The 25404-nt window shown below is 39.8% G+C and overlaps 2 protein-coding genes and 1 long non-coding RNA gene across 4 annotated transcripts in view; 1 reads left to right on the forward strand and 2 right to left on the reverse strand.

The window, feature by feature from the left end:
- The first annotated feature begins 6798 nt into the window (after nt 1-6798).
- Nucleotides 6799-18148, forward strand: rnf223 (ring finger protein 223). Of its 2 annotated transcripts, XM_032563115.1 has the most exons (4): nt 6799-7113; nt 11801-12087; nt 12366-12427; nt 16874-18148. In XM_032563115.1, the coding sequence occupies exon 4, from the start codon at nt 16953-16955 to the stop codon at nt 17673-17675; it is 723 nt and encodes a 240-aa protein (XP_032419006.1). In that variant the 5' UTR covers nt 6799-7113; nt 11801-12087; nt 12366-12427; nt 16874-16952; the 3' UTR covers nt 17676-18148. The 2 variants fall into 2 exon arrangements, with proteins under 2 accessions (XP_032419006.1, XP_032419015.1); XM_032563124.1 differs by lacking the exon at nt 12366-12427.
- LOC116720188 (uncharacterized) lies at nt 15177-15441 on the reverse strand. Its single transcript, XR_004339345.1, has 2 exons — nt 15381-15441; nt 15177-15286 (listed from the first exon to the last, which is right to left on the reverse strand). It is a non-coding gene; the product is annotated as an uncharacterized LOC116720188 (long non-coding RNA).
- Nucleotides 18149-18704: 556 nt separating the features above from the next.
- ptpn11b (protein tyrosine phosphatase non-receptor type 11b) overlaps nt 18705-25404 on the reverse strand; it is a 58632-nt gene continuing 51932 nt past the window's right edge. Inside the window, exons 12-16 of the mRNA XM_032563006.1 lie at nt 24066-24133; nt 23845-23996; nt 23669-23769; nt 23453-23581; nt 18705-21471 (exon numbers count right to left, since the gene is read on the reverse strand). Coding sequence (XP_032418897.1) covers nt 23494-23581; nt 23669-23769; nt 23845-23996; nt 24066-24133 — 409 coding nt within the window. The 3' untranslated portion in view covers nt 18705-21471; nt 23453-23493. The remainder of the gene's footprint in view (nt 21472-23452; nt 23582-23668; nt 23770-23844; nt 23997-24065; nt 24134-25404) is intronic.

Here is a 25404-nt window from a genome sequence, read left to right on the forward strand (position 1 = left end):
TCAGATTTTGTTGCCTTCCAGTCAGAGCGGGGTTCATATCTGGCCTGAGAGGAACAGTTCCAGTTCAAGTTGTAATTAGCATAGCTAGGCCATAAACATGGTTTGTAACACACTTAATTTGTTCAGTTTGTAGTTACAGGTGCTATTCCTAGTAAAGCAGATTCTTAGTAAACCGGAAATGTTCTCACTCTTCTAGCAATAATGAAATGAACTGAGTATGGTAAGACCATTTATACAATAATTCAGGACTTAAAAGTAATCAAAATATAACAGCAAATGCCCATCGATCATAACAAACAACTAATATCAGTGAAGAAAAACAAATATTCTCAACCCAGTGAATCCAGTGTGTTGGCTACGCTACTGGATGCAAAACATGAAATGGATTTATTATCAGTTAAATTGTCAGGTCTAAATACCTATTAGAGACAATTTAAACAAATACAGGAAAGACAAGAGAGTTAGATTCTTTGTTTCTCGCGAGGAGAGCAGACAGAGATGTGTTTACAGTTACAAATCTCTGACCGCTCTGCAACACATCTGTCTGTTCCTCTCTTTTATTGATCTTTAGGAACCCTGCCACAAGGGGCGCTGCAACTCTAAAAGGGTGGAGTCAAAGCATTCATCACATGGTTGCAGCGCTAAATAACATTCACTTCTAGACACATGTTATCTATACTCTAGATCCCTTTTGCTTCCAAGAACGGCGTTGAATAAGACACGTTGCATAGCTTCAAAGCAACGGCTTTGTATCACAAAGAAGCACAGAGCAGAGTTTATTGTCAGGCATGTAAAACTCTGCTGGGAGCAATTAACACCTCTGTCTTGTAGGAAGTCCTGCAGGGCAACAGCTGCTGAGAGTAGCTGTCACCCCTATTTCCCAGGGAAGTCTCAGGATAGAATCAAAGTTATTTAACACACAGAAACATTATCTAAATGTAACTACAAGGCTACATGATACAACAAATATTTGATAATTACTAATACAATTTACCTAACATAAATCAATGAGTACTACATGTGAGGTGATTTTCTAAAAGTATCAGTACCGCTTCTTATCATTGCTCCTTAGGGGTTAGGGTTAGGGTTAGGGGTTAGGGCTATATAATTTCGTGAATGTTAGTTTATAAACTAACATTCATGAAATTATATAGCTTTAATTTAAAGGAGTGCAACAGAAAGATCTGTTTGATGTTTATATAATACCAATTTGATGAAAAAAAGATAAAGAAAAAAAATAAAGCAACTTCAATTTACGTTCAAACAAAACATTATGAGTTACAAACTCAAGCTAAATAATAAATCTGCTAAGTATGTAGGTCATATCTGCATCTGATTGTTGAGGTCAAAATGAAATCAAAAACAAAGCAGGTAAACATCAAGTATATTGCTTTACAAGCACACGACTTTATAGTTTACTGTAATCTTGTGGAGTCATTAACTTAACTTTATGGCTCACATGCAGCAAAACATTCATGTTCTTCATCAACTAATCTTTGGCCGTGCGTATGTATTACTGTAGTAATTTTGTTGCTGATCATTTGTGGAGGAAGAAGGAAATAAATCCTTTCATTACTCGTCTTATCGTTGTTGTTCAGACACCAACCAAGAAATTACAGTCCTGTGGAGGAGGGCTCAGTCTTCTCAGAAAATATTATCTGATTTGCGGCCAAGGTGTCATGACAACAGTTTTCCATGACAAGCCTAATTCACGTGAGGCCTTGGAAAAGGACATTTTTTACAAACACTGACCTTCCTTGTTTTGGCATGTTGAGATCATTTTATGCTGCAAAGCAAGGAGACTTATGGAGAATAATGTCAAAATATGTGTTGACTCATTCACATGCTCTGAATGCGTTGTGGCTAGAAGGCAGAATTTATGGCAAATGCTACAGTTATTAATAGTCGTTGAGACGTATCTGTGTGATACTTTCTCAGTATCACACAGATTAATGAGAACTGTTTAAGCTTTTTATATTTTTCTATGTGTACATTTAGAAATGAAAACATTACTCACTCATTATACTGTATTGTCAACATGTGGGTCCGGATCTGCTTTTGTTCTGTGTGAAAATATGAACAAAATGAGAAATCAGAAATTTTACTACTCAGCACAATACCTTTATTATTTGAGAACATCTACATGAATACTTGCTATTATTGTTGTTTGGTTGTAAATTTATTTCTAGATGAATAAAAAAATTAATATATATAATAATACAACTGCAGCTTAATTAGTAAATGTTAATATACTGAAGTTCTTTCAGTCTTAAAACAAAACATATTAAATACTGTAGATTCATTATCTGGACGTTAAAAAGGGTTTATATATTAATACTGACTTATAGACATGTTGCATTTGGCACAGCGCTGAAGGACAGGAAGACGATTCTTTAACATGTAATAGTGCTGACGCGGTAGAACAACACAGTTAACTAAATCAAACCTGGAGATGAAGATATTATTCATCTAGTGCCACAGCAAAGGGAGGAAGAACCTAAAACGAGTCTAGTTCTTCTCTTTTCTCACTCTGTGTCGGTTACGGTACATCCAGAGCCATTGCCATAGCAACTGGCTGACAACAACCGAAACGCATCAAATTCTGCAGCACATGTGCTGACTTGTCAAAGTCAAGCTGCATAATTCACAGCAAATATCATCTCAAGGTGCTTTACAAAATTGTTTTCAATTTAATCATTGAAAAATTCATATTTTCTATTGATAATTATCAAATAGCAAAGTATGCTCAATTAGATGTTTCTATCAATATATGCTGGTATCATCTGAACATGTAGCATCTACCAGAATACATAAAATGAAAATAATGGCAGATAATATGTGAAAGAGATGGGCAGATATTTTCACTGTTCTCTGGTTTCACTCTTTTGGATTAAAATACTGGAGGCTCCGAGTGCCGGGCTCAGCTCAGAGATCCCTCAGACTCCAGAACCGTGTTTATTAGGAGACAGAACTCAAATGCCGAACATCCCAAAAGGAGTTTTTACAGTTGTGGTGGTCGGTCTGGTGACATCTTAAGACATTGAAAGACCACAAAGTGTCCCGAGCTAAATGAGTGGATTAAATCGATGACGGCCACAGCTTGCTCAACCATGATCACGGACTGGGATAGCTGATGGGACTCACTGAAAAGAATTACGGTCTCTGTGTGGAAACGTCAGGATGAGGCTTCTTGGATTTCCTGGACAACTCCTTTTTCCCAGCTACTTGAACTAACACTGTAACATGCATGTGATGTATAGCTGAGGGAGCTGAGGTCTGTGCACCAGACATGTTCTGTTTGTGTTTTTGCTTTACATTCAGAAAATCAATAAAAAATGTTAATTACAAAAATTATGCTTAAAATCAACACTGCACAAAAGCTTAATCAACACTGCTTTAATATGCTAAAAGTTCCTGCTGAACTCTGTTGAGCCAACCTGAAATTGTTCAGTGTAGTCTCTCCCCATTTTAAATACTTTTGTTTCAAAAGAATGATAAAAGCCCTGAAAACGTTATTAATCAATGAGGTCAGAGTAATTTATGTTCTGGAAATGATTTTATAAAATGGAAATATTTCAAGTCACAGCAAGTAACACCTTTATTGTAATCTTTTTCATTTATTTTTTTATTATCTATGAGCTTGTTTAGTCAGCAGACATTTATTACAGCTTTTGGAGTGGTGGAAACGCAGAAGGAGCTCTGATCAGATGAGACCATAACAGAACTTTTTAGCAGTTTAATGTTAAACTGTTTAATGTTAAACACACCATCTTCTTGGTGAAACATAGTGGTGGCAGCCATCAGGGAAGCTGGTTGGAGGTGATTGGGAGATGGATGGGAAAAGGTGGGAAGGTGGACCTCTGTCTCAGACTTCAGACTGAGACAGAGGTTGGAAGGTGGACAACAGGACAACAGCCCCAAACATGCAGCTACAATAAAACATCTGATATCAAGAGAGGATGTCTTTCAAAGTCCAGATCTAACTTTGATTGAGAATCTTTGGCAAGACTGTAGAACTGATGTCCAGTTCTCCAAACTGAATGAATTGATAGGCTCAATAGGACTCACAGGCCTGACTACAAACAGGGAACACTCAAATATTATTAGTAAAAATCTTGAAACCCAAGACTCAGATCCTAATTTTCACTACTTTGCATCAGTCTATCTAAAATCTAGATAAACCAATCTAGATGCCAAAAATGACATCAGTACCGCCTGATATTAGTCATTTTATTGATATTAGCCCAAATTATCCCAATGAAAACATTTTGTGATGTGAAAATGTGAAAAAGTTTGAGGTGCTCTTCGCGTTCCACACATTTCAGATCAAGTTTGATTATCAGAACTCGGATCAAAATATGCCAACACAGCGAGCAAGTGGGTTGGCACAAATGTAACATTGTGTTTATTATTTTCCTGGACTTTCCCCTTTGTGCCCTGAAACTATCATCTTTCTGTCAGTTCAAGTAAGTAAGGTTGGGTCGTTTTATGGCCACAGCTTCACGTGCTCTGGCCCGGCCCGGCCTGGAAAGATAACGCTCCGCTTCAGAAACTCACCTACTTAAACTTTGATATGTTTTATTGTCGGGCATTCAAGGAAGCGGAATAAGACCACTTATCGTTTAGTCCCATTTCTCAGTCCTTCCCAGTCTGAGTGTGCACAACAGAACGGCCAATAAATGACTGTGCTCAGGTGAGCAGTATTTGTGTTCGGGTTACTAAATAACCAGGCCGGTTAGGCAGCTGTTACTGAACGGACATGCTATCCCTACACAGGCATTAGTCACTAGAATGGACCCAAAATTAAATTAAATTAAAACATAAAAGACAAACACATTTATTTGATAACCTGACTGTGGTGCTGCTTTTATTTCCAAAATACTTTCTAATCATTCTTACGAGATGCTGACTCAAAAAGCAGCCTCACTGAGAGTCGCCTCTCAGTGAGGCTAGCTGTGGTCAGAAACAGTGAAGGAATCAGGTGGTCGCTGTCACAGCTCCTGTGTGAAGACAGTTCAGCAGCAGCATCTGTTAGAGTTCAGAATATTCACTGAACTCTGATCCAGAACCTCACAGCATTCTGGGATGTAGGCAGAGGAAAGGCATTATCCACTCAACCTCTCACTAGGTGCTTAGGTCTCAACCTAAGCTAGGTTGGCAGCAACAACTTGCAGCAGTTTCATGTTTCACCACCATGATTCATAACTGCTTAAAAATTAAGAAACAAAAGGCTGGAGAGAAAACTGTGGATAAAACATGGAAGGTCACACTACCAGTATTTCAGACATTTAAAGCAAAAAACTAATCAATAATCAATCAATCAGTATTGATTTTCAGCCATAATGAACTTGAAAAAAGTTTCACTGTGACGAAATGTAACAAAAACAGCTGGTAGCCAGACAGTCACTGATCCTCAGTTTGGACCTGGTTAATATATCATGGCTAAATTCTGCTCTGTTTGGCGAGTAAAATTATATTTAATAAATATAAATCTAAGCAAGCTGGCATCACATCTGAGCTCTACTTATCTTACTGTTTTGGTATTTTTATTTAGTCAGGCTCATACAAATTGCTGCTTCAAATCTGTTTCCGTGTGTTCTGTGAAGCAGAAAGTTTGAACTGTAATTCAGAAAGCAACATTTGGTTACAATAAAACAGACGTTTCTAAAAACTGCCAGGAAACAGCCACCTCTGGCTCAAACTCCCAAACCATTGCAACTCTTTTGGTCTGGTTTGATTTACTTTATTGTCCCCAGAGCAACTCATTGGAGTAAAGTCGACAAAATTCATACCACAACAATAACACTGTCAATACAGAGGAATGTCAGGACTCAAACAGCGCAATTCAAAAACCCAACAGCTGAAGGAATGAAATAAATAGGTTCTGGTTTATTTTGCTCTTTGGAGGTCAGTAAACCTGGTTGTTGTCTGATCTCAGGGGCTTTCAGATGAATCTTGCTTCTTTGTGACCTTTTGTTCACCTTCACGCCTTGAGTTAAGTCTCTTAAAGTCTCTTAAGTCTCTTAAGGACCTTAACTTTTCTCCTAAACCTTTTTTTTATTTACCAGGAGGAGGTTACCAAACCAAAAGAAGAATAAATTATTCTTTAAAGAGATTGATCATCATTAAAAGCATTCAGTTTATTCTCCAGTTGGCTCTTTTGTAAATGAAGTTAGTGTTAGCGTCTTAAGCTAACAGGTAAAGTTAGACTGGTGCCTAAAGATTTAAACTGGCTGCTACTGTACCATTAATTTATTTCATTTATTTTGAAATGTGTGAAAACCTGCTACTGCATCATTAGCTTACCAACTGATTGGCTCTGTCCTTGTGCCTCTCGTGATGTCATCAGCTCAAACAAAAACAAAGAGGAATTAGCTTCTTTTTTTAACATGCCACTTTTTAAAACTTTTGTAGTTTATGAAATTCCGATGTGTAAATCCATATTTATAACCCACCCTTGTTTTATCATTTTATGGTGATATAAAATATCCATCACTGGGAATGTCTTTAACTTGGCTCCAATAAAAGTTTGACTTTGCTTTAAGCCACATTCTGAGAATCTGGTGAGTTTGGGTGTGAATGGCCATCGGTTCTGATCTGGTTTGGATCTGGTTTGGATCTGGTTCTGTCTAAAATAAATGTAGCTGACACCTGAGGGATTTCTATTTTCTCCAGGGTTGTACTGAGTTATTCCAGTATGGATGAAAGGTGGAAATAAAGGTGGAACTATAACAGTATAAACATGGGAGGAGTGTTTAGTGGAGGGAAATCAGTACAGCTCTACTCAGTCCTAACTCCTCTTCCTTGTCCTCCTCCTCCACTGCAGGCGCCACCCCAAGGCCAAGTCTTTCCATTTGCATAGAGGGCTAAAAAGGGAGCTGACAGAACAGGGCAGGTGGTAACGGCCAACAGACTGAGGAGGAAGGAGGATCAGCCTCCAGCACTGAACGCCCGCTGTCTTGCTCAGACAGAACCGCAGAACAACATCACACCAGTAGGAGCAACCTGAGCAGAGGTTTCTGAATCCAGCCCATAAACTGTTCCCATGTGGAGTGGCAGTGAGCTGAGCCAGGCTGGGTGACGGATCAACAGGGGATCTTCATCCTCTAACAGGTAAACTGGACTTCTGCAGATCTAAATCTTCTGTTTTTATGACATTGACTCAGGAGGAACACTCCTTATGCTGTGTTAACACGCAATGAGTTAGTTTGTTTTTAAGCACATCATCAATACTGAGTGTTCTTGACTTTTATAGCTGAATTATCAAACAGAATGAACTCTGAGCCCTCATAGCAGACTCATGGTCTGCATGTTGGACTCTGGTGTCTCTGCGTTAGTTCGCCCGCATTGTCTTTCTTGTTTACACTCGCTCCCATCTGCTTCTGCCACAGCCCACCTCACATTCAGCTCTCCGCATCTGAACGGGTCCACCCCCTCACTCTGAAGACGTCAGGTAGATCAGGTTTCATTTGCTGTGCAAACTGAGAACAGGTAGTGCTGCATTGAGCATGACAGTTGAATTTACAGAAACAGGCAGTTGGAGCAAACACAAAGAAGTTGCAGAAGTCTGAATGAGGCTTGCTAAAAAAAACTAACAAAAAAAACAATCTTGACTGGCATCCAACTGAGCTGGGATTGGTTTTCAAACAGGTCAGTGGGACAGGGAGGAAAAACAGATGATATGAACAGATATTGATAATTATCAAATAGCAAAGTATGCTCAATTAGATGTTTCTATCAATATATGCTGGTATCATCTGAACATGTAGCATCTACCAGAATACATAAAATGAAAATAATGGCAGATAATATGTGAAAGAGATGGGCAGATATTTTCACTGTTCTCTGGTTTCACTCTTTTGGATTAAAATACTGGAGGCTCCGAGTGCCGGGCTCAGCTCAGAGATCCCTCAGACTCCAGAACCGTGTTTATTAGGAGACAGAACTCAAATGCCGAACATCCCAAAAGGAGTTTTTACAGTTGTGGTGGTCGGTCTGGTGACATCTTAAGACATTGAAAGACCACAAAGTGTCCCGAGCTAAATGAGTGGATTAAATCGATGACGGCCACAGCTTGCTCAACCATGATCACGGACTGGGATAGCTGATGGGACTCACTGAAAAGAATTACGGTCTCTGTGTGGAAACGTCAGGATGAGGCTTCTTGGATTTCCTGGACAACTCCTTTTTCCCAGCTACTTGAACTAACACTGTAACATGCATGTGATGTATAGCTGAGGGAGCTGAGGTCTGTGCACCAGACATGTTCTGTTTGTGTTTTTGCTTTACATTCAGAAAATCAATAAAAAATGTTAATTACAAAAATTATGCTTAAAATCAACACTGCACAAAAGCTTAATCAACACTGCTTTAATATGCTAAAAGTTCCTGCTGAACTCTGTTGAGCCAACCTGAAATTGTTCAGTGTAGTCTCTCCCCATTTTAAATACTTTTGTTTCAAAAGAATGATAAAAGCCCTGAAAACGTTATTAATCAATGAGGTCAGAGTAATTTATGTTCTGGAAATGATTTTATAAAATGGAAATATTTCAAGTCACAGCAAGTAACACCTTTATTGTAATCTTTTTCATTTATTTTTTTATTATCTATGAGCTTGTTTAGTCAGCAGACATTTATTACAGCTTTTGGAGTGGTGGAAACGCAGAAGGAGCTCTGATCAGATGAGACCATAACAGAACTTTTTAGCAGTTTAATGTTAAACTGTTTAATGTTAAACACACCATCTTCTTGGTGAAACATAGTGGTGGCAGCCATCAGGGAAGCTGGTTGGAGGTGATTGGGAGATGGATGGGAAAAGGTGGGAAGGTGGACCTCTGTCTCAGACTTCAGACTGAGACAGAGGTTGGAAGGTGGACAACAGGACAACAGCCCCAAACATGCAGCTACAATAAAACATCTGATATCAAGAGAGGATGTCTTTCAAAGTCCAGATCTAACTTTGATTGAGAATCTTTGGCAAGACTGTAGAACTGATGTCCAGTTCTCCAAACTGAATGAATTGATAGGCTCAATAGGACTCACAGGCCTGACTACAAACAGGGAACACTCAAATATTATTAGTAAAAATCTTGAAACCCAAGACTCAGATCCTAATTTTCACTACTTTGCATCAGTCTATCTAAAATCTAGATAAACCAATCTAGATGCCAAAAATGACATCAGTACCGCCTGATATTAGTCATTTTATTGATATTAGCCCAAATTATCCCAATGAAAACATTTTGTGATGTGAAAATGTGAAAAAGTTTGAGGTGCTCTTCGCGTTCCACACATTTCAGATCAAGTTTGATTATCAGAACTCGGATCAAAATATGCCAACACAGCGAGCAAGTGGGTTGGCACAAATGTAACATTGTGTTTATTATTTTCCTGGACTTTCCCCTTTGTGCCCTGAAACTATCATCTTTCTGTCAGTTCAAGTAAGTAAGGTTGGGTCGTTTTATGGCCACAGCTTCACGTGCTCTGGCCCGGCCCGGCCTGGAAAGATAACGCTCCGCTTCAGAAACTCACCTACTTAAACTTTGATATGTTTTATTGTCGGGCATTCAAGGAAGCGGAATAAGACCACTTATCGTTTAGTCCCATTTCTCAGTCCTTCCCAGTCTGAGTGTGCACAACAGAACGGCCAATAAATGACTGTGCTCAGGTGAGCAGTATTTGTGTTCGGGTTACTAAATAACCAGGCCGGTTAGGCAGCTGTTACTGAACGGACATGCTATCCCTACACAGGCATTAGTCACTAGAATGGACCCAAAATTAAATTAAATTAAAACATAAAAGACAAACACATTTATTTGATAACCTGACTGTGGTGCTGCTTTTATTTCCAAAATACTTTCTAATCATTCTTACGAGATGCTGACTCAAAAAGCAGCCTCACTGAGAGTCGCCTCTCAGTGAGGCTAGCTGTGGTCAGAAACAGTGAAGGAATCAGGTGGTCGCTGTCACAGCTCCTGTGTGAAGACAGTTCAGCAGCAGCATCTGTTAGAGTTCAGAATATTCACTGAACTCTGATCCAGAACCTCACAGCATTCTGGGATGTAGGCAGAGGAAAGGCATTATCCACTCAACCTCTCACTAGGTGCTTAGGTCTCAACCTAAGCTAGGTTGGCAGCAACAACTTGCAGCAGTTTCATGTTTCACCACCATGATTCATAACTGCTTAAAAATTAAGAAACAAAAGGCTGGAGAGAAAACTGTGGATAAAACATGGAAGGTCACACTACCAGTATTTCAGACATTTAAAGCAAAAAACTAATCAATAATCAATCAATCAGTATTGATTTTCAGCCATAATGAACTTGAAAAAAGTTTCACTGTGACGAAATGTAACAAAAACAGCTGGTAGCCAGACAGTCACTGATCCTCAGTTTGGACCTGGTTAATATATCATGGCTAAATTCTGCTCTGTTTGGCGAGTAAAATTATATTTAATAAATATAAATCTAAGCAAGCTGGCATCACATCTGAGCTCTACTTATCTTACTGTTTTGGTATTTTTATTTAGTCAGGCTCATACAAATTGCTGCTTCAAATCTGTTTCCGTGTGTTCTGTGAAGCAGAAAGTTTGAACTGTAATTCAGAAAGCAACATTTGGTTACAATAAAACAGACGTTTCTAAAAACTGCCAGGAAACAGCCACCTCTGGCTCAAACTCCCAAACCATTGCAACTCTTTTGGTCTGGTTTGATTTACTTTATTGTCCCCAGAGCAACTCATTGGAGTAAAGTCGACAAAATTCATACCACAACAATAACACTGTCAATACAGAGGAATGTCAGGACTCAAACAGCGCAATTCAAAAACCCAACAGCTGAAGGAATGAAATAAATAGGTTCTGGTTTATTTTGCTCTTTGGAGGTCAGTAAACCTGGTTGTTGTCTGATCTCAGGGGCTTTCAGATGAATCTTGCTTCTTTGTGACCTTTTGTTCACCTTCACGCCTTGAGTTAAGTCTCTTAAAGTCTCTTAAGTCTCTTAAGGACCTTAACTTTTCTCCTAAACCTTTTTTTTATTTACCAGGAGGAGGTTACCAAACCAAAAGAAGAATAAATTATTCTTTAAAGAGATTGATCATCATTAAAAGCATTCAGTTTATTCTCCAGTTGGCTCTTTTGTAAATGAAGTTAGTGTTAGCGTCTTAAGCTAACAGGTAAAGTTAGACTGGTGCCTAAAGATTTAAACTGGCTGCTACTGTACCATTAATTTATTTCATTTATTTTGAAATGTGTGAAAACCTGCTACTGCATCATTAGCTTACCAACTGATTGGCTCTGTCCTTGTGCCTCTCGTGATGTCATCAGCTCAAACAAAAACAAAGAGGAATTAGCTTCTTTTTTTAACATGCCACTTTTTAAAACTTTTGTAGTTTATGAAATTCCGATGTGTAAATCCATATTTATAACCCACCCTTGTTTTATCATTTTATGGTGATATAAAATATCCATCACTGGGAATGTCTTTAACTTGGCTCCAATAAAAGTTTGACTTTGCTTTAAGCCACATTCTGAGAATCTGGTGAGTTTGGGTGTGAATGGCCATCGGTTCTGATCTGGTTTGGATCTGGTTTGGATCTGGTTCTGTCTAAAATAAATGTAGCTGACACCTGAGGGATTTCTATTTTCTCCAGGGTTGTACTGAGTTATTCCAGTATGGATGAAAGGTGGAAATAAAGGTGGAACTATAACAGTATAAACATGGGAGGAGTGTTTAGTGGAGGGAAATCAGTACAGCTCTACTCAGTCCTAACTCCTCTTCCTTGTCCTCCTCCTCCACTGCAGGCGCCACCCCAAGGCCAAGTCTTTCCATTTGCATAGAGGGCTAAAAAGGGAGCTGACAGAACAGGGCAGGTGGTAACGGCCAACAGACTGAGGAGGAAGGAGGATCAGCCTCCAGCACTGAACGCCCGCTGTCTTGCTCAGACAGAACCGCAGAACAACATCACACCAGTAGGAGCAACCTGAGCAGAGGTTTCTGAATCCAGCCCATAAACTGTTCCCATGTGGAGTGGCAGTGAGCTGAGCCAGGCTGGGTGACGGATCAACAGGGGATCTTCATCCTCTAACAGGTAAACTGGACTTCTGCAGATCTAAATCTTCTGTTTTTATGACATTGACTCAGGAGGAACACTCCTTATGCTGTGTTAACACGCAATGAGTTAGTTTGTTTTTAAGCACATCATCAATACTGAGTGTTCTTGACTTTTATAGCTGAATTATCAAACAGAATGAACTCTGAGCCCTCATAGCAGACTCATGGTCTGCATGTTGGACTCTGGTGTCTCTGCGTTAGTTCGCCCGCATTGTCTTTCTTGTTTACACTCGCTCCCATCTGCTTCTGCCACAGCCCACCTCACATTCAGCTCTCCGCATCTGAACGGGTCCACCCCCTCACTCTGAAGACGTCAGGTAGATCAGGTTTCATTTGCTGTGCAAACTGAGAACAGGTAGTGCTGCATTGAGCATGACAGTTGAATTTACAGAAACAGGCAGTTGGAGCAAACACAAAGAAGTTGCAGAAGTCTGAATGAGGCTTGCTAAAAAAAACTAACAAAAAAAACAATCTTGACTGGCATCCAACTGAGCTGGGATTGGTTTTCAAACAGGTCAGTGGGACAGGGAGGAAAAACAGATGAGTGAACGGAGCCAGCAGCAGAGAGACCCACTCAGAGTTTGAAGTTTATGTTTTGGATTGAGCAGAAACTCAGTTAATGTTTGACTGAGGAGTTATCAGTCTGGGAGGCATTTTTAGCAGCAACTCCAGATTCTTTTAAACAGTTAAGAACCTGATTGGGTTTTTTACATCAAACTGTTTGTTGTGTAAAAAGACATTTAAACCACACCGAGACATTTTATCTAAAATGCCTAAAATAATGCTGAGGTAAACGATTGCTTTATTTGGATAAAGCAATTGTTTTTAATTCAAACCGGATATAAATAGATAAAATCAGAAATATTTAACAATATTTATCCATTTATTATTCTTTTAACTTAAGAAATAAAATGGAAAATCATAAATTACAATTTGAGAACAAGTATTTTATTTTTTAAAATTATTTCATAGTTCTTTGGCAGTGGACCAAAAAATTAACCAAACTATCAATGAGGCTCATTCCAGCTGAGACTGAGAAATAATTCCTGATGGGATACAGCATGGCATACATAAAATAATGAAAAACAAATGATTATATAAAATAATTCATTTTTTGTTCTGGCTGTTTTGGACATCCATGCTGAGGGAGGACAGAGAAACATTACTTTTAATGCAAAATGTTTCTTTGAGACAATTATTCCCTATTTAACCAAATCTTGGATCAGACTCACCGTTCTTCAGTTTTCTATAGTTTCAGATGTTGATGTAACTTTTTACAAACAGGGAATTTATTTCTGTTGTGTTCCTCCTCACTGACCACAAGATAAAAAATTGTAAACCTTTAACAAAGTGGGTGATGTGGTTACTAAGTTACTGTCAGGTCACATTGAGCTAAGGGCTAAAAGCTGAGGCCAGCACTGTAGATTTTAATTAAAGGTATTAATGGTGGGTTTTTAAATCTGTTTACATGTCACAAAAACTCACCTATTACAACTAAGATATATTTAAATATTTTGTGTGTAAAAAATATATGTAGAAATGTGATTAGATAGCACATGATTAGATATTAGCAGCAGAAATCTGTTAGTGGGTGTTTAAAAAGCCACAATATTGCATAATGAAAAATATACAATATTTCATGTTAAATATATACGTAGAACTTGAAGGTTCCTGAAGCTAGAAATATTTTCTTAGTTTCAGTCCAAATCCATTTGCAGTGGTACAAGCTCATTTATTTATAGAACCGTTAATTACATTTACTTAACTTAATAAGTTAAATATTATTCAGGAAACAGATTTTGCTTCATCATTTACCACAGGAAAAGAGACCACACCTTAGAACTGAACTTCAGAGAATCTGATGAGATGCCATTACAATTACACAGAAAAATCTGTCCTAATCCCTGAGAAGCACGACCAGCTTCAGGAATAAAGGGGGAGAGCAGCAGGAATGTCAAGGGCAGACGGAGCCGTTAGCTGGAGAACAAGCGGAGCCTCTGTGCCTGGGAGAGCCGAGCAGGACCAGGCCTGAGGGCAGCGCCACAAGAACACCTGTGTTCCTGCGACGTTCACACACACACACACACACACACACCCACACACCGTGATGTGTGTGATGTTTGGGCTCTTCAGAACAGAGCAGTTCAGGACAAACAGAACAGCTGCATTAAAACTCAGCTTAAACTACACATTTTTACCTATTAGGTAACTTCTGAAGGCAGTTGGTGGAACTGGATTTTATTTAATATAAAGAACTAAAAATTAATGCAATAAAAATAATGTTTTGTTGATCTTGAATGCAGTGATCATTTTTCTGATCATTTTCATGACGCTCTGCTTTCTGTTGGTCTAAAATATAAAATCTTAATAAAATACGTGAAAGTTTGTGAATGTAGCATGAAAAGGTTCATGACGGTGTAACCAGCGCCCTCTGCTGGTACCTCTGTCAAACTGCCGCCATTATTTTTCATGGGAAAACACATTATTCACAGATGCTGCAGCATCATTCACAGGTAGAGGGTGATTGTCAGATGAAGTACTTCAGATGCTGTAAGAAACATAACCCAAACCTTAACTCATGTGAATTCCCTGGTCTAGTGGGCTTAGTGGACTTACTAAACAAAACATTATTTCTTTATTAATAATCTTCAAATGATCCAAAACAGAACAGATCAGATTCTAATTCACTTTTCTAAAAGTGTCAGAAAAATGCATGTCAGAATGGCTTTCTGTTAAATATAGATTAAGTTACTCACTATTGTGTCTTTCAGAAATATTGTTTATACTAGAACATCTGTGATTTTATTTCAAAATATATTATTTAGCCAAAATACAACTTATTTTAGAAGGCATGCTATTAAAAAGAGATCCAGTTTACAGGAAAGAACTGTTGTTCTGTAGCATAATGCCAAATGATGTTATATTCAATGAGAATTTTAAAACAATATTTTAGTAAATAGTAAACAATGTAAATCCTGGTTGTGGACTATATATATTACACCAGTTAATTATGTGTTTAACCTGAAATTACATGTACCCTGCCGAGTTGATTTCCATGTGTTTTTATTTTTTATTTCATTTCTACAAAGTTTTTTATTGATGTAATTACTGTAATATGGAGTAGCATCCAAACAGCAGCCGAACATGGATCCAAACTAAACTAAACTAAACTAAACCTTGGACTTAGAACATTTCCTTTGGACCTTTCCATCATGACGCTTCTGCCCCGTAAATTAAATATCCACTTCCACTGTCCAAACTAAACTAAACTAAACCTTGGACCTAGAACATTTCCTTTGGACCTTTCCATCATGACGCTTCTGCCCCGTAAATTAAATATCCACTTCCACTGTTGTGCCGACTACACCCAGCTCTTTTTATCCACTCTTTTATTCTTCCCTCCCTCACTTCCTGTTTAAATGAAATAAAATCCTGGTTTGCATCAAACTTCCCCAAACTAAACAGTGATAAAACCGAGTTTTTACTCATTGGCACTAAATCTAAAGTCAACAACTTTTCCCTCACAGGTCTATCCAGGCACTCAAGTTAACAGTCTGGGTGTCATTCTTAACAGTACTCTCTCTTTTCACTCTCACATTAATAGTATTATTCGGTCTGCACACTTCCACTTCCGTAATATTTACCGACTTCGTCCGTCCCTCTCCCTGCTCTCTGCTTCCATTCTAGTAAATATTCTGGTTATTTCTCAAATTGATTACTGTAATTCTCTCCTGGTTGTTCTGCCTCATAAATCAATCCGTTAACTTCATCTGGTTCAAATCTCTGTTGCTCCCATTATTACCAAAATGGCCTCATTTCACCACATCATTCCAATTTTACAACTTCACTGGCTTCCTGTTTCTGTCAGAATTCAATTTAAAATCCTATTGTTCAGTTCACAACCTGTCTGCACATCACCACCTGCTCACGTTCCCTTCGTTCTTCCTCTTCCATCCACCTCAGTGCCTCTTGTCCGTCTCAGGAGAAGAGGCATGGAGAAAAGAGATTTCTCTTACTGGAACGCTCTTCCCCCTGACATCAGTAACATTGAATATGTTGAATATATTGAATGAAAGCAACACAGAATGAAACAAACATTTCTAGACCTGACCTAGTGAACAGATGAACTCTTTGCAAAGTTTAGAAAATCGAGGATTAGCATTTTCAATATTTGACAGAATAATCTGCATTCTTTTCATCCAACTGAGTTGTTTTCTGTTTAGTTTGTTTAGTCCACATGTTTAACGGTTTAACATTTTATCCTCAACACAACACACAACAGTTAGCTCTGAAAGAAGTTTAGTCACATACATATAAGTTCTTTGATTTACGATTGAATTAAATGTCTTTTTTACCTTTTCTATTCCAGGTTAAAATGTTTTCATGACTGAAACTCTTCCATGAGGGACACTGTGTCCTAGTTAAAGCCTACGCTGTACCTGAGCAGATGCCCACGTAGCAAATGTTGACGCACGTTTTTACTCTTTGCTGTTTTTACTGTTGGTTTTTGCCTGATCACCGAGTAAATTGACAACATTACTCATCACGTTTGACCCGATTCGCCTCATCCTGACTGAATTACTGACCTTGCAGAGCAAAATCCGATCAGCTTCATAGTATGTGTGTGCACTGAGAGGGAAGGTAAAAATAGCTCAGGGTTCAAACAGCTGTAGCTTGTATAAAATCTGCTTTGGTTGAGTTGGATGAAAAACAGATTTTACAATATAACAAATCTCTCCTCTTTATTCTCTCTTTAAATAAAGAGAGAATTCACAGAGCAATAAAGACCAAAGTGTCAAAGAGACGACTTTGACAAAGAGAGGAATCTTTACATCTTGCAAGATGGGAGAAAACACTCCACAGATCTGGCACATGCAGATTCTTGGGCATGAAGTTCCAGGTGAGCTGCAGAAGAAGATATCGGTGGCCAGCCAGCCGGAGTGCTCCATCTGCTACAACACCTACGACAACGTCTTCAAAACACCCAAGCTGCTGGAGTGCACCCACACCTTTTGCCTGGAGTGCCTGTCCCGCCTCATGGCCGTCTCCCTGACCGATCAGGACGAGGGCGCTGGCAGCACACGCCTCTCTTGCCCCTTCTGCCGCCATCCCACTATGCTGCCAGAGGACGGCCCCCCCGCCCTGGCCACCAGCCGGGAGGTCCTCTGCAAACTGCCCAGCCACCAGCAGCAGGAGGAGCCGGTGTGGCTGGAGGGGGAGAAGCTGTGCTACAAGACCTCCAGACAGGACGCCCTATCCGGAGCGCCTGACAGCCCCACGGCCTTCTGCATCTGCATCGACATCGGGGCCAGTAAGTCAGCGGACGCTCCGGTCCAGACCAGGCGCCGGAGCTCGGGTCTGATGGGCCGACTGGCAGACTGGAAGAGGATGGTGCTGTTCGTGGTGCTCATGGTGCTGCTGGTCATAGTGGTGCTGTGGCCTCTGCAGTGTGTGTTCACCACCGGAAACATGCGCTGCATGAGAAACGGACCCCACATCAGCACCACGGCAACCACCACCACGACCATTGGCCCGTCGATAAGCAGGTCCGGCCTGAAAGGATGAGCAGCTCAACTTACAGAACTTCACCATGACACGTTCTTTTGAAGAGTTGCATTCTGGGTAATTAGTGTCTGCTGCCTCTGATGCTGTAGCTGGGACCGGACCTGGTTCCCCTGCAGCGATGACTGAAGGGCTTTTCACTGATTCACTCAGACTTTACAGCTCCATTTCTGTCAACATTTCCCTTTTAAAATGGCTGCATCGCCAAGGAGTAGATAAAACTTTGACACATTTGCACTTTGACCCGAGCTTGTATTCTGAGATAAGAACATCTGACTGGTTCTGTTTGGTACCGATGTAGAACCCTGAAGTCCAGGCCAAACGGCTCAGCACATTTACTGAGCCAGTGTGGAAATGTGAACTTTGTTGGATGGGATCCACATGTGTATAAATGACAAATGTGTATAATGTGACTGATTGTGACTTTTGATACATCTTTGTTTACAAAACTACAATTAAAAGTGAAGTAGTCTGTGTCCACTGTTTCAAAATGGAAAGACGTGTTTAAAGTGATATTTTGTAAAAAAAAAAAAAATAAATAAATAAATAATCTGACTTTTTAACCATGAAAACAAATGATCAGATTTCCTCCTCCATCAACCTTTGACCTCTGAGGGTAAATCTTTGCCAGGAAGCTGGAGGAGGAAAGCCTGAACTCTGGGTTTTTCCAGTTTGCTCAGATATTAAACAGATAAGACCTGTTTAAGACCTCTGAAGGTTTTATTTAGAAGTGGATTATAAATGCAGAACTTCCTTAAAGACCCATTTGGACTGCTGGGAAACAGTTAAACATTAAGCATGGATAAATGCAAACGTGGCAACGCTTTGAAACAGCAAGTTCAGATGAATGTGCTTACTCTTATTTTCTCCTCAAATCTTCAATTAGTGTCATTATGAATCACCAAACTAAGATTGGACAGTTTCCTTTCTCTGTACTTGTTTTAGTGGGCACTTTGAATCTGTGGATTATTTAATCCATACTAATAAAACATCAAACATTTACAGCAAACACAAGAAACAAACACACATGACTTAGCATACTGCGGCATCATAAAGTGTTTTATTCAGTATATGATATTAGAGGCAGTTTCAGACAGCTCATCACACCAGCAGTTGAAGCCAAAACTCCCAAAAAGGCGTGTGGGCGGAGCCAGTGCAAGACCAACAGGAAACATGGAGGACAACGTCAGGGAATCCAACAAAAATCACATCAACAAGTTCAAGTAAAATGTCAGAGGACCAGCTGAAATAAAACTCGGTGTCACGACTGCAGTCCACGACCTTCAGTCATCAAAACATGGTGAGAAAAATAAAACCTCCATACCAAACAGAAATCCAAGGATGAATGAAAGAAAACGAGTCTGAAGGAAAACACGTGAACAGCATAGTGCACAAACAAAAACACGTCTGATGGACTTCCACACAACCTGAGAAAAAACAGCTCACACTTTCAAGTACTAAAGTTTCACCAAATCAGACACAATGTGAGAAACAGAGCAAAGTTACTCAGAGTAAACAAAACAGGAAACAGATTCCCTTTCCTGGTTGCACAGGAAGAGAAACACATTATAATGAACATGGAGCAGTGCAGCATTTGAAACAGGCAGTGCAGAGCAGAGGCAGCTTTCAATCACTGAACCAGAGCTATTGACTACAAATCATTTATTAAACAGCATTTCAGTAGTTAGAGCATGAAAAACCTTCAAACTTTAAAACGAGGGAAACAAAATGGCTGCTGGAGTTACATTCAAACTTTTCTACATTAGAATCATTTCAGTGCAGTGCTGAGAGTATTATTAGTTCCACCATGAATCACGTCTGTGTTTGAGCCATTCGGCTGGACAGAAGTACAGTTTGTATTAAACTCCTCAGATCTGAGGTCAGAAGGGTGACAACTTTTCCAAACGTTGGATATTTTCATGAAGATCCTGACATGCAGGATTTAATTCCTGGGGTCAAACCCTGAGCTGTTTGTGTTGAGCTGGGGCAACTGGGAGAGGGGCACTAAGACGCCTGGGGCAGGTGGTGCATAATTCATACTCCTTCAAACTTTAAGGAAATTTCTTTGAATTTTTCTTTTCACAAATACAATTCTGAAATGTTTGGCCTGCAGTAGTGAACATGAATAATTTGATATATTTTTCAATTGAAAGTCAAAGGTCAACACATTGAGCCAGTTTCAGAAGTCTAGTGTTCTGGTTTTGTTCTCGATTCTCATTTCAAATATAAAAAAACCCCCAACCAAACAAACATGAAATTAGTGAGCAGAGTTGCAAAATAAAACCTGAAAACATTCAGAGAAATTAAAGAATGTTGCTCCACTGAAGCTACTGGGCGACGGCAACAATCACCAAAACGACATCAAACCCAAATATTAACGCTTTGGACAGAAAACCTGCAGGTTTTCACTTATGCAAATGAGCAATAAAGAGAGAAATGATGCAGTCATCACCAGTAGACCCAACTTCTGAGAGCAACTGGAGATTATTTAGGGGTGTCAGGGTAAAGTGGGTTCATACAACTGCACACCAAACTTTTCAGATATTTCCTCTTTTAAACACTTTTAAACCATGATTTTCCTTCAGGCAGCTCTTTGTGTCCATCTATCAAAGAAAGTCCAAATAAAACTCTGTGATGTTTTTGCTTGAAACATGAGAAAATGTGAAGGTTGAAGGAGGACTTTACTCTCGCCTTGAACCGGACCGGGTTATTTTGGATTCAGGAGGCTAAAAATATCCAACAATCTGCGGGAAAGTGCAGAGGGCTCGTTGCTCTACAGCACCACTCTACTTATCCCATAAATGACGTCGCTTTACTCGGCCGGCTGGCATCAGACCTGGATTACATTCGTCTTCTAAATTACTTTTCAGAGACAAATCTATTCTTTAATCTCAGGCAGATGGCCATCTGGGCCGCTGCAATCGGCCCGTTTCCTCATCTCCTTTTGCCAATCCCATCCTGACAGACGCTGAGCTATTAGAGGACGGTTCATTCACCATTCACTATTCATGTCAGGAAACGTGAACTGAAGTTCCGCTTTAGAAAGACCCTAAAATAAAGTTTATACATGACCTTTAAACCATCGTCACACACAATGAAACGGTAATGCGTTGAAGGGAACAACAAACACGCCGATAATTTGTGTGTTAGAGGAAAACCTGAAGACGAGACAGAGATGTTCCTGAAGTCGTCTCTCTCTGTGCTCAGGAACAGAACCAGCGCGTCCAGCAGCAGATCGCAGCACATCGTCCTCCTCACACACACTTCACACACACACACACCACAGTCTACATATATCTGAAGGGTGGGGCTTGGTGCCCTTCCTGAGCCTTGGGACCCTTCCATCATTCAGGAGCCGCGTTAATAAACCCCGCAGCTCGCCCCGCGAAAACAATGCAAAGTTGAAAGTTCAAATGGCTGGAAGAGCAGCTGGGCTCTGACCTCGGCTCGGATCCCACAAACCCGCTTCGGGTCAGACCTGCCGCCTGATGTCGCATCCAGCAAGTGCAGTTTACCGGGTTAGCTTTGATTTGGAGGTCTGTGGAAGAAAAAAAGAGGAGAAACGGGTGGGGGAGGGGCTAAGGGTTACAGACACTTCCTGTCACAAGGCACTGGAGCTGGTTCTGACGGGACAGAGTGGAGGGTCCTCTGGTCACAGGGTCAGAGGTCAGCAGCATGGCAGCAGGAGAGGAGTCAGCTCGCTGCCTTCAGGACGAGGCTGGGGCCCGTTAACGCATCACTTCCTGTCAGCCCCAAAAAGGATTTTTACAGACTCTGGCCAGCAACAGCGCTGCTGAAGCTGCAAAGAGACAAGAGCAACTGGTGAGAGGACGGATGGCTAACTGTCACCAGCGAAGCAACTCACTGTTGCTAATCAATTGTTCTGTCAATTATTTTGTCAATTAATTGTCCACATTCTGCAGATTTTAACCACTCTAGCCTTTTTATACATTTAGAAATATATTAAAAGATGCAAGTGAGTAATTCAATTCCCTTTTTAAATAAGAAAATAAAATCAATCAATCAATCAATCAAATTTTATTTGTATAGCACATTTCAGCAGCAAGGCATTTCAAAGTGCTTTACATCATTACAAACACAGAAACACAATGCAACATAGAATCAACAATCAAAACATGACATTAAGTAAAGTTCCATCAATAAATTTGTAATTGATTACGTTTCAAATACAATCTTAAACAAGTGGGTTTTTAGTTGAGATTTAAAGGAAGTCAGTGTTTCAGCTGTTTTACAGTTTTCTGGAAGTTTGTTCCAAATTTGTGGTGCATAGATGCTGAAAGCTGCTTCTCCTCGTTTGGTTCTGGTTCTGGGGATGCAGAGCAGACCAGAACCGGAAGACCTGAGAGGTCTGGAAGGTTGATACAACAACAGCAGATCTTTAATGTATTGTGGTGCTAAGCCGTTCAGTGATTTGTAAACTAACAACAGTATTTTAAAGTCTATTCTTTGAGCTACAGGGAGCCAGTGTAGCGACTTTAAAACTGGTGTTATGTTCTCTATCTTCCTGGTTTTAGTCAGAACGCCAGCAGCAGCATTCTGGATCAGCTGCAGCTGTTTGATTGATTTGTTGGACAGACCTGTGAAGACGCTGTTGCAATAATCAATACGACTGAAGATGAATGCATGGATGAGTTTCTCTAGATCTGGCGGAGACATTAGTCCTTTAATCCTGGAAATGTTCTTCAGGTGATAGAAGGCCGACTTTGTTACTGTCTTTATGTGGCTCTGGAGGTTCAGGTCAGAGTCCATCACTACTCCCAGGTTTCGGGCTGATCGCTGGTTTTCAGTTGTAATAACTGAAGCTAATAATAAAACATTTCATTGCGTAAAATGCAACAACATAGCATTATATTAGTGTATGCTAGAACTGGATGCATATGCAGCAAAAAATATTTTAAACATCAACATGTTGACCCTTTTCTGACTGACTTAACAGTGAACGGCTGATCTGTTAACTTCTTTTTTGATTAACTGATTAATAATTTGTAGGAGATTAATAGGAGATATTTTTTGTTGTGGTTTTATAGGGTTAGGATTAGGGTTGGGGTTGCCCTAAAAACCCTTTTTTAATCTGAGCCAGCAGAAGCTCAGTCTGCCACCTCAAGAGTTTTGTGTAGAACAAATTTACAGACAAAGGTGTTTTAAAATAGTAAAATGTATGTGATTAAGTTGTGGCTTAATTACTGCTCTGAGCGTGTTCTTTAAGCAAATATAGTTTTTTTGCACAATGGCGTTGCCTTGATAGCACTGTTGCCTTGCAGCAAGAAGGTCCTGGGTTCGATTCCCGGCCCGGGATCTTTCTGCATGGAGTTTGCATGTTGTTAGTTTCTGACAGACCACCGCTAACATTTCCATCTAGTTTCATCCCATCATCGAGATAGTTTAGTTATAGTCCCATGCTCAACATTAATTTTTGTGCCGGTTTATTTAATACAAACTCAGCTAACTGTGGCAATCCTACAAAAAAAATCTTCCTCACACACAAAAAAACATTTATTTACTGAAAGCAAAGCTGCTGTTTTCTATCTTTGAAAATCCGTACAGTTTTAATTTCAAGAGACATTTGTTTTTCTTGACATATGATCCAGAGCTTTAAGTTTTGGATTTTTTCACCCGTTACTTTCTCCTTTTACTATAATCACTAAAGTGCAGCTGATTTAAACTTTAGAGCTGCACTGAAACAGCAGCTTCTCTCCTCAGTGTTGTTCACAGATAAAAGTCCATCAAAACAGTTTCCTGCTTCAATCTAAAGCACTTACCAGGAGGCAGATAAGAGAGAAGCAGCTCTGCAGCAGCCATTTTATCTCCTGGTGTTACTACTGAACGATGCCTGGGGGGTTCTGAAGTTTATATTCTCGTACACGCTTGAAGAATCATCATTTGTCATTCTGGAAAACACCAGCAGAGATATTTACCGTTAGCGCATGCTGCTAACGCTCAATGATCCATCGTGTTCCAATTCCTGTGACACGCACACTGAAGAAGACCTGGAGCACGCCATGTTGTGCTTAGACCTGGAGTTGGTCATCTGTGGATACTTGATGTTTGAATATTCTCTCTCCTTCATTTTATTCCTCTGAAAAAGAACAAAACGTCACACAGAGACTTTACGCTCTGCTGGATGTTAAGGAGAAGTGGACTTTCAGAGCACCTGCTCCTCCTCCAGCCTCTTCTGGACCGTGTCTATGTACTGCTGCACCGCCATGTAGATGAACTTGTATTGCGCCTCAGTCTGGACCATGCCGGACCGCTGCTGCCGGACCATCTGGATGGTCTTTGGGATGTCGATGTCGCAGTCCAGCCCTGGCCCAGAAACACACACATGAACTGACATCCAGGAGGAAACTCCAGACTCATCAGATTCCTTCCCACCTTGGCGGTTGATGATGTCGATGAGGATGTCGATGACGATGATGGTGCCGGTTCTGCCGATGCCCGCGCTGCACAGGCAGACAAAGTGTTTGAAATTAATAGTAAAATACAATTCTAGCTCTAATTCCGGCAGTAGCATCGAAATCTATTTATCTATAATGTTTTCTCATAAATACGTCTGAAACAGAGCAACCAATAAGCTATCGATGATTCTGATGATTAGTCCATTAATTGGATAAAAAAAATTGGGACATTCTGCAGATATTTCACCAACTAAGCTTATTTTAATACATTTAAAAGATCAAAATGAAAACTTTTTAAACTAAAATGCAATAACTGCTCTCCTTTAGTGAACACTTCATGATCTGCAGCTGACAAATACTTCAAACATCAACATATGAAAATCAATACAGAGTAAAGCTAAAATGATTAATAAATAGACAGCAAAAGGTCAACCTGATAAAGTTAAAACTTCTGACATTTACAAAGATTTATTTTTTATCTTATGTGGAAAATGTTTATATTTCTGGTACAGAAATATAATTACTGCTTAATTACTGCTAAATATTTTTTTGAGTCAGTGTGATCCAGTTAATGATAAATTAAACACTACATGATATTGATCACAGACAATAACTTAACATGAATTAAGGCAGAAGTGTAGTAGAAGAAGGAAACACTGCCACCTGCAGGTGGGAGCTAGCATCACTTAAATCTGATGTTTTTGAACATTTTGGCTGAAAATTCGCAATAAGTCAATAAACATAAACATAGTGTGACACTGCTGAATCTGCTGATTCTGTCCAGACAGTCTGGACTGCTTCATGTAAATTAGCAGTAGAAGCTATTTGATAAAATAATATGCACATGTCAGTTATCTGGAAGGGTCCATTGAAGGGTCCCTCAGGAATCCCAAGGGCCACATAACAAGCTACAGTGGGCCAAATCCACACAGCGGGTTTGTGACGTTTCCCCAGAAATGACACTGTTCTCGTCACATTTCCATAAAATGATTCAGGTAAATAATTTCCCCTGCATTTAGAAGCGAGGCGCTGCTTTGTGTCACTTTGTCCCATTAAAGCAGCTCGACCTGCTGTAATGGGAATAGCTCTGTGGTTCTGACCAGAGCTATTCCTCTGGTCAGAACCACAGAGGAATAGCTCCACTGCTGTACACACTTTCCCCAGATGACTTAAAAACATGGCTGCTGATTTTAACACTTCTAGTGGCTTCCTGAACTCTGGAGAGTCTTTATCTGTACAGTCTGTCCCATTCTCTTCTGTAGATATTCTAAAAAGAAAAAGCATGTGCTCACAGCTTCCTGCAAGCTGCTTGTGAA

This window comes from Xiphophorus hellerii, chromosome 1, assembly GCF_003331165.1.
Source record: "Xiphophorus hellerii strain 12219 chromosome 1, Xiphophorus_hellerii-4.1, whole genome shotgun sequence".
NCBI lineage: Eukaryota > Metazoa > Chordata > Actinopteri > Cyprinodontiformes > Poeciliidae > Xiphophorus > Xiphophorus hellerii.

Coding starts and splice junctions, on each gene's coding strand:
- rnf223 (XM_032563115.1), top strand. CDS start 16,953: ATGGGAGAAAACACTCCACAGATCTGGCACATGCAGATTCTTGGGCAT.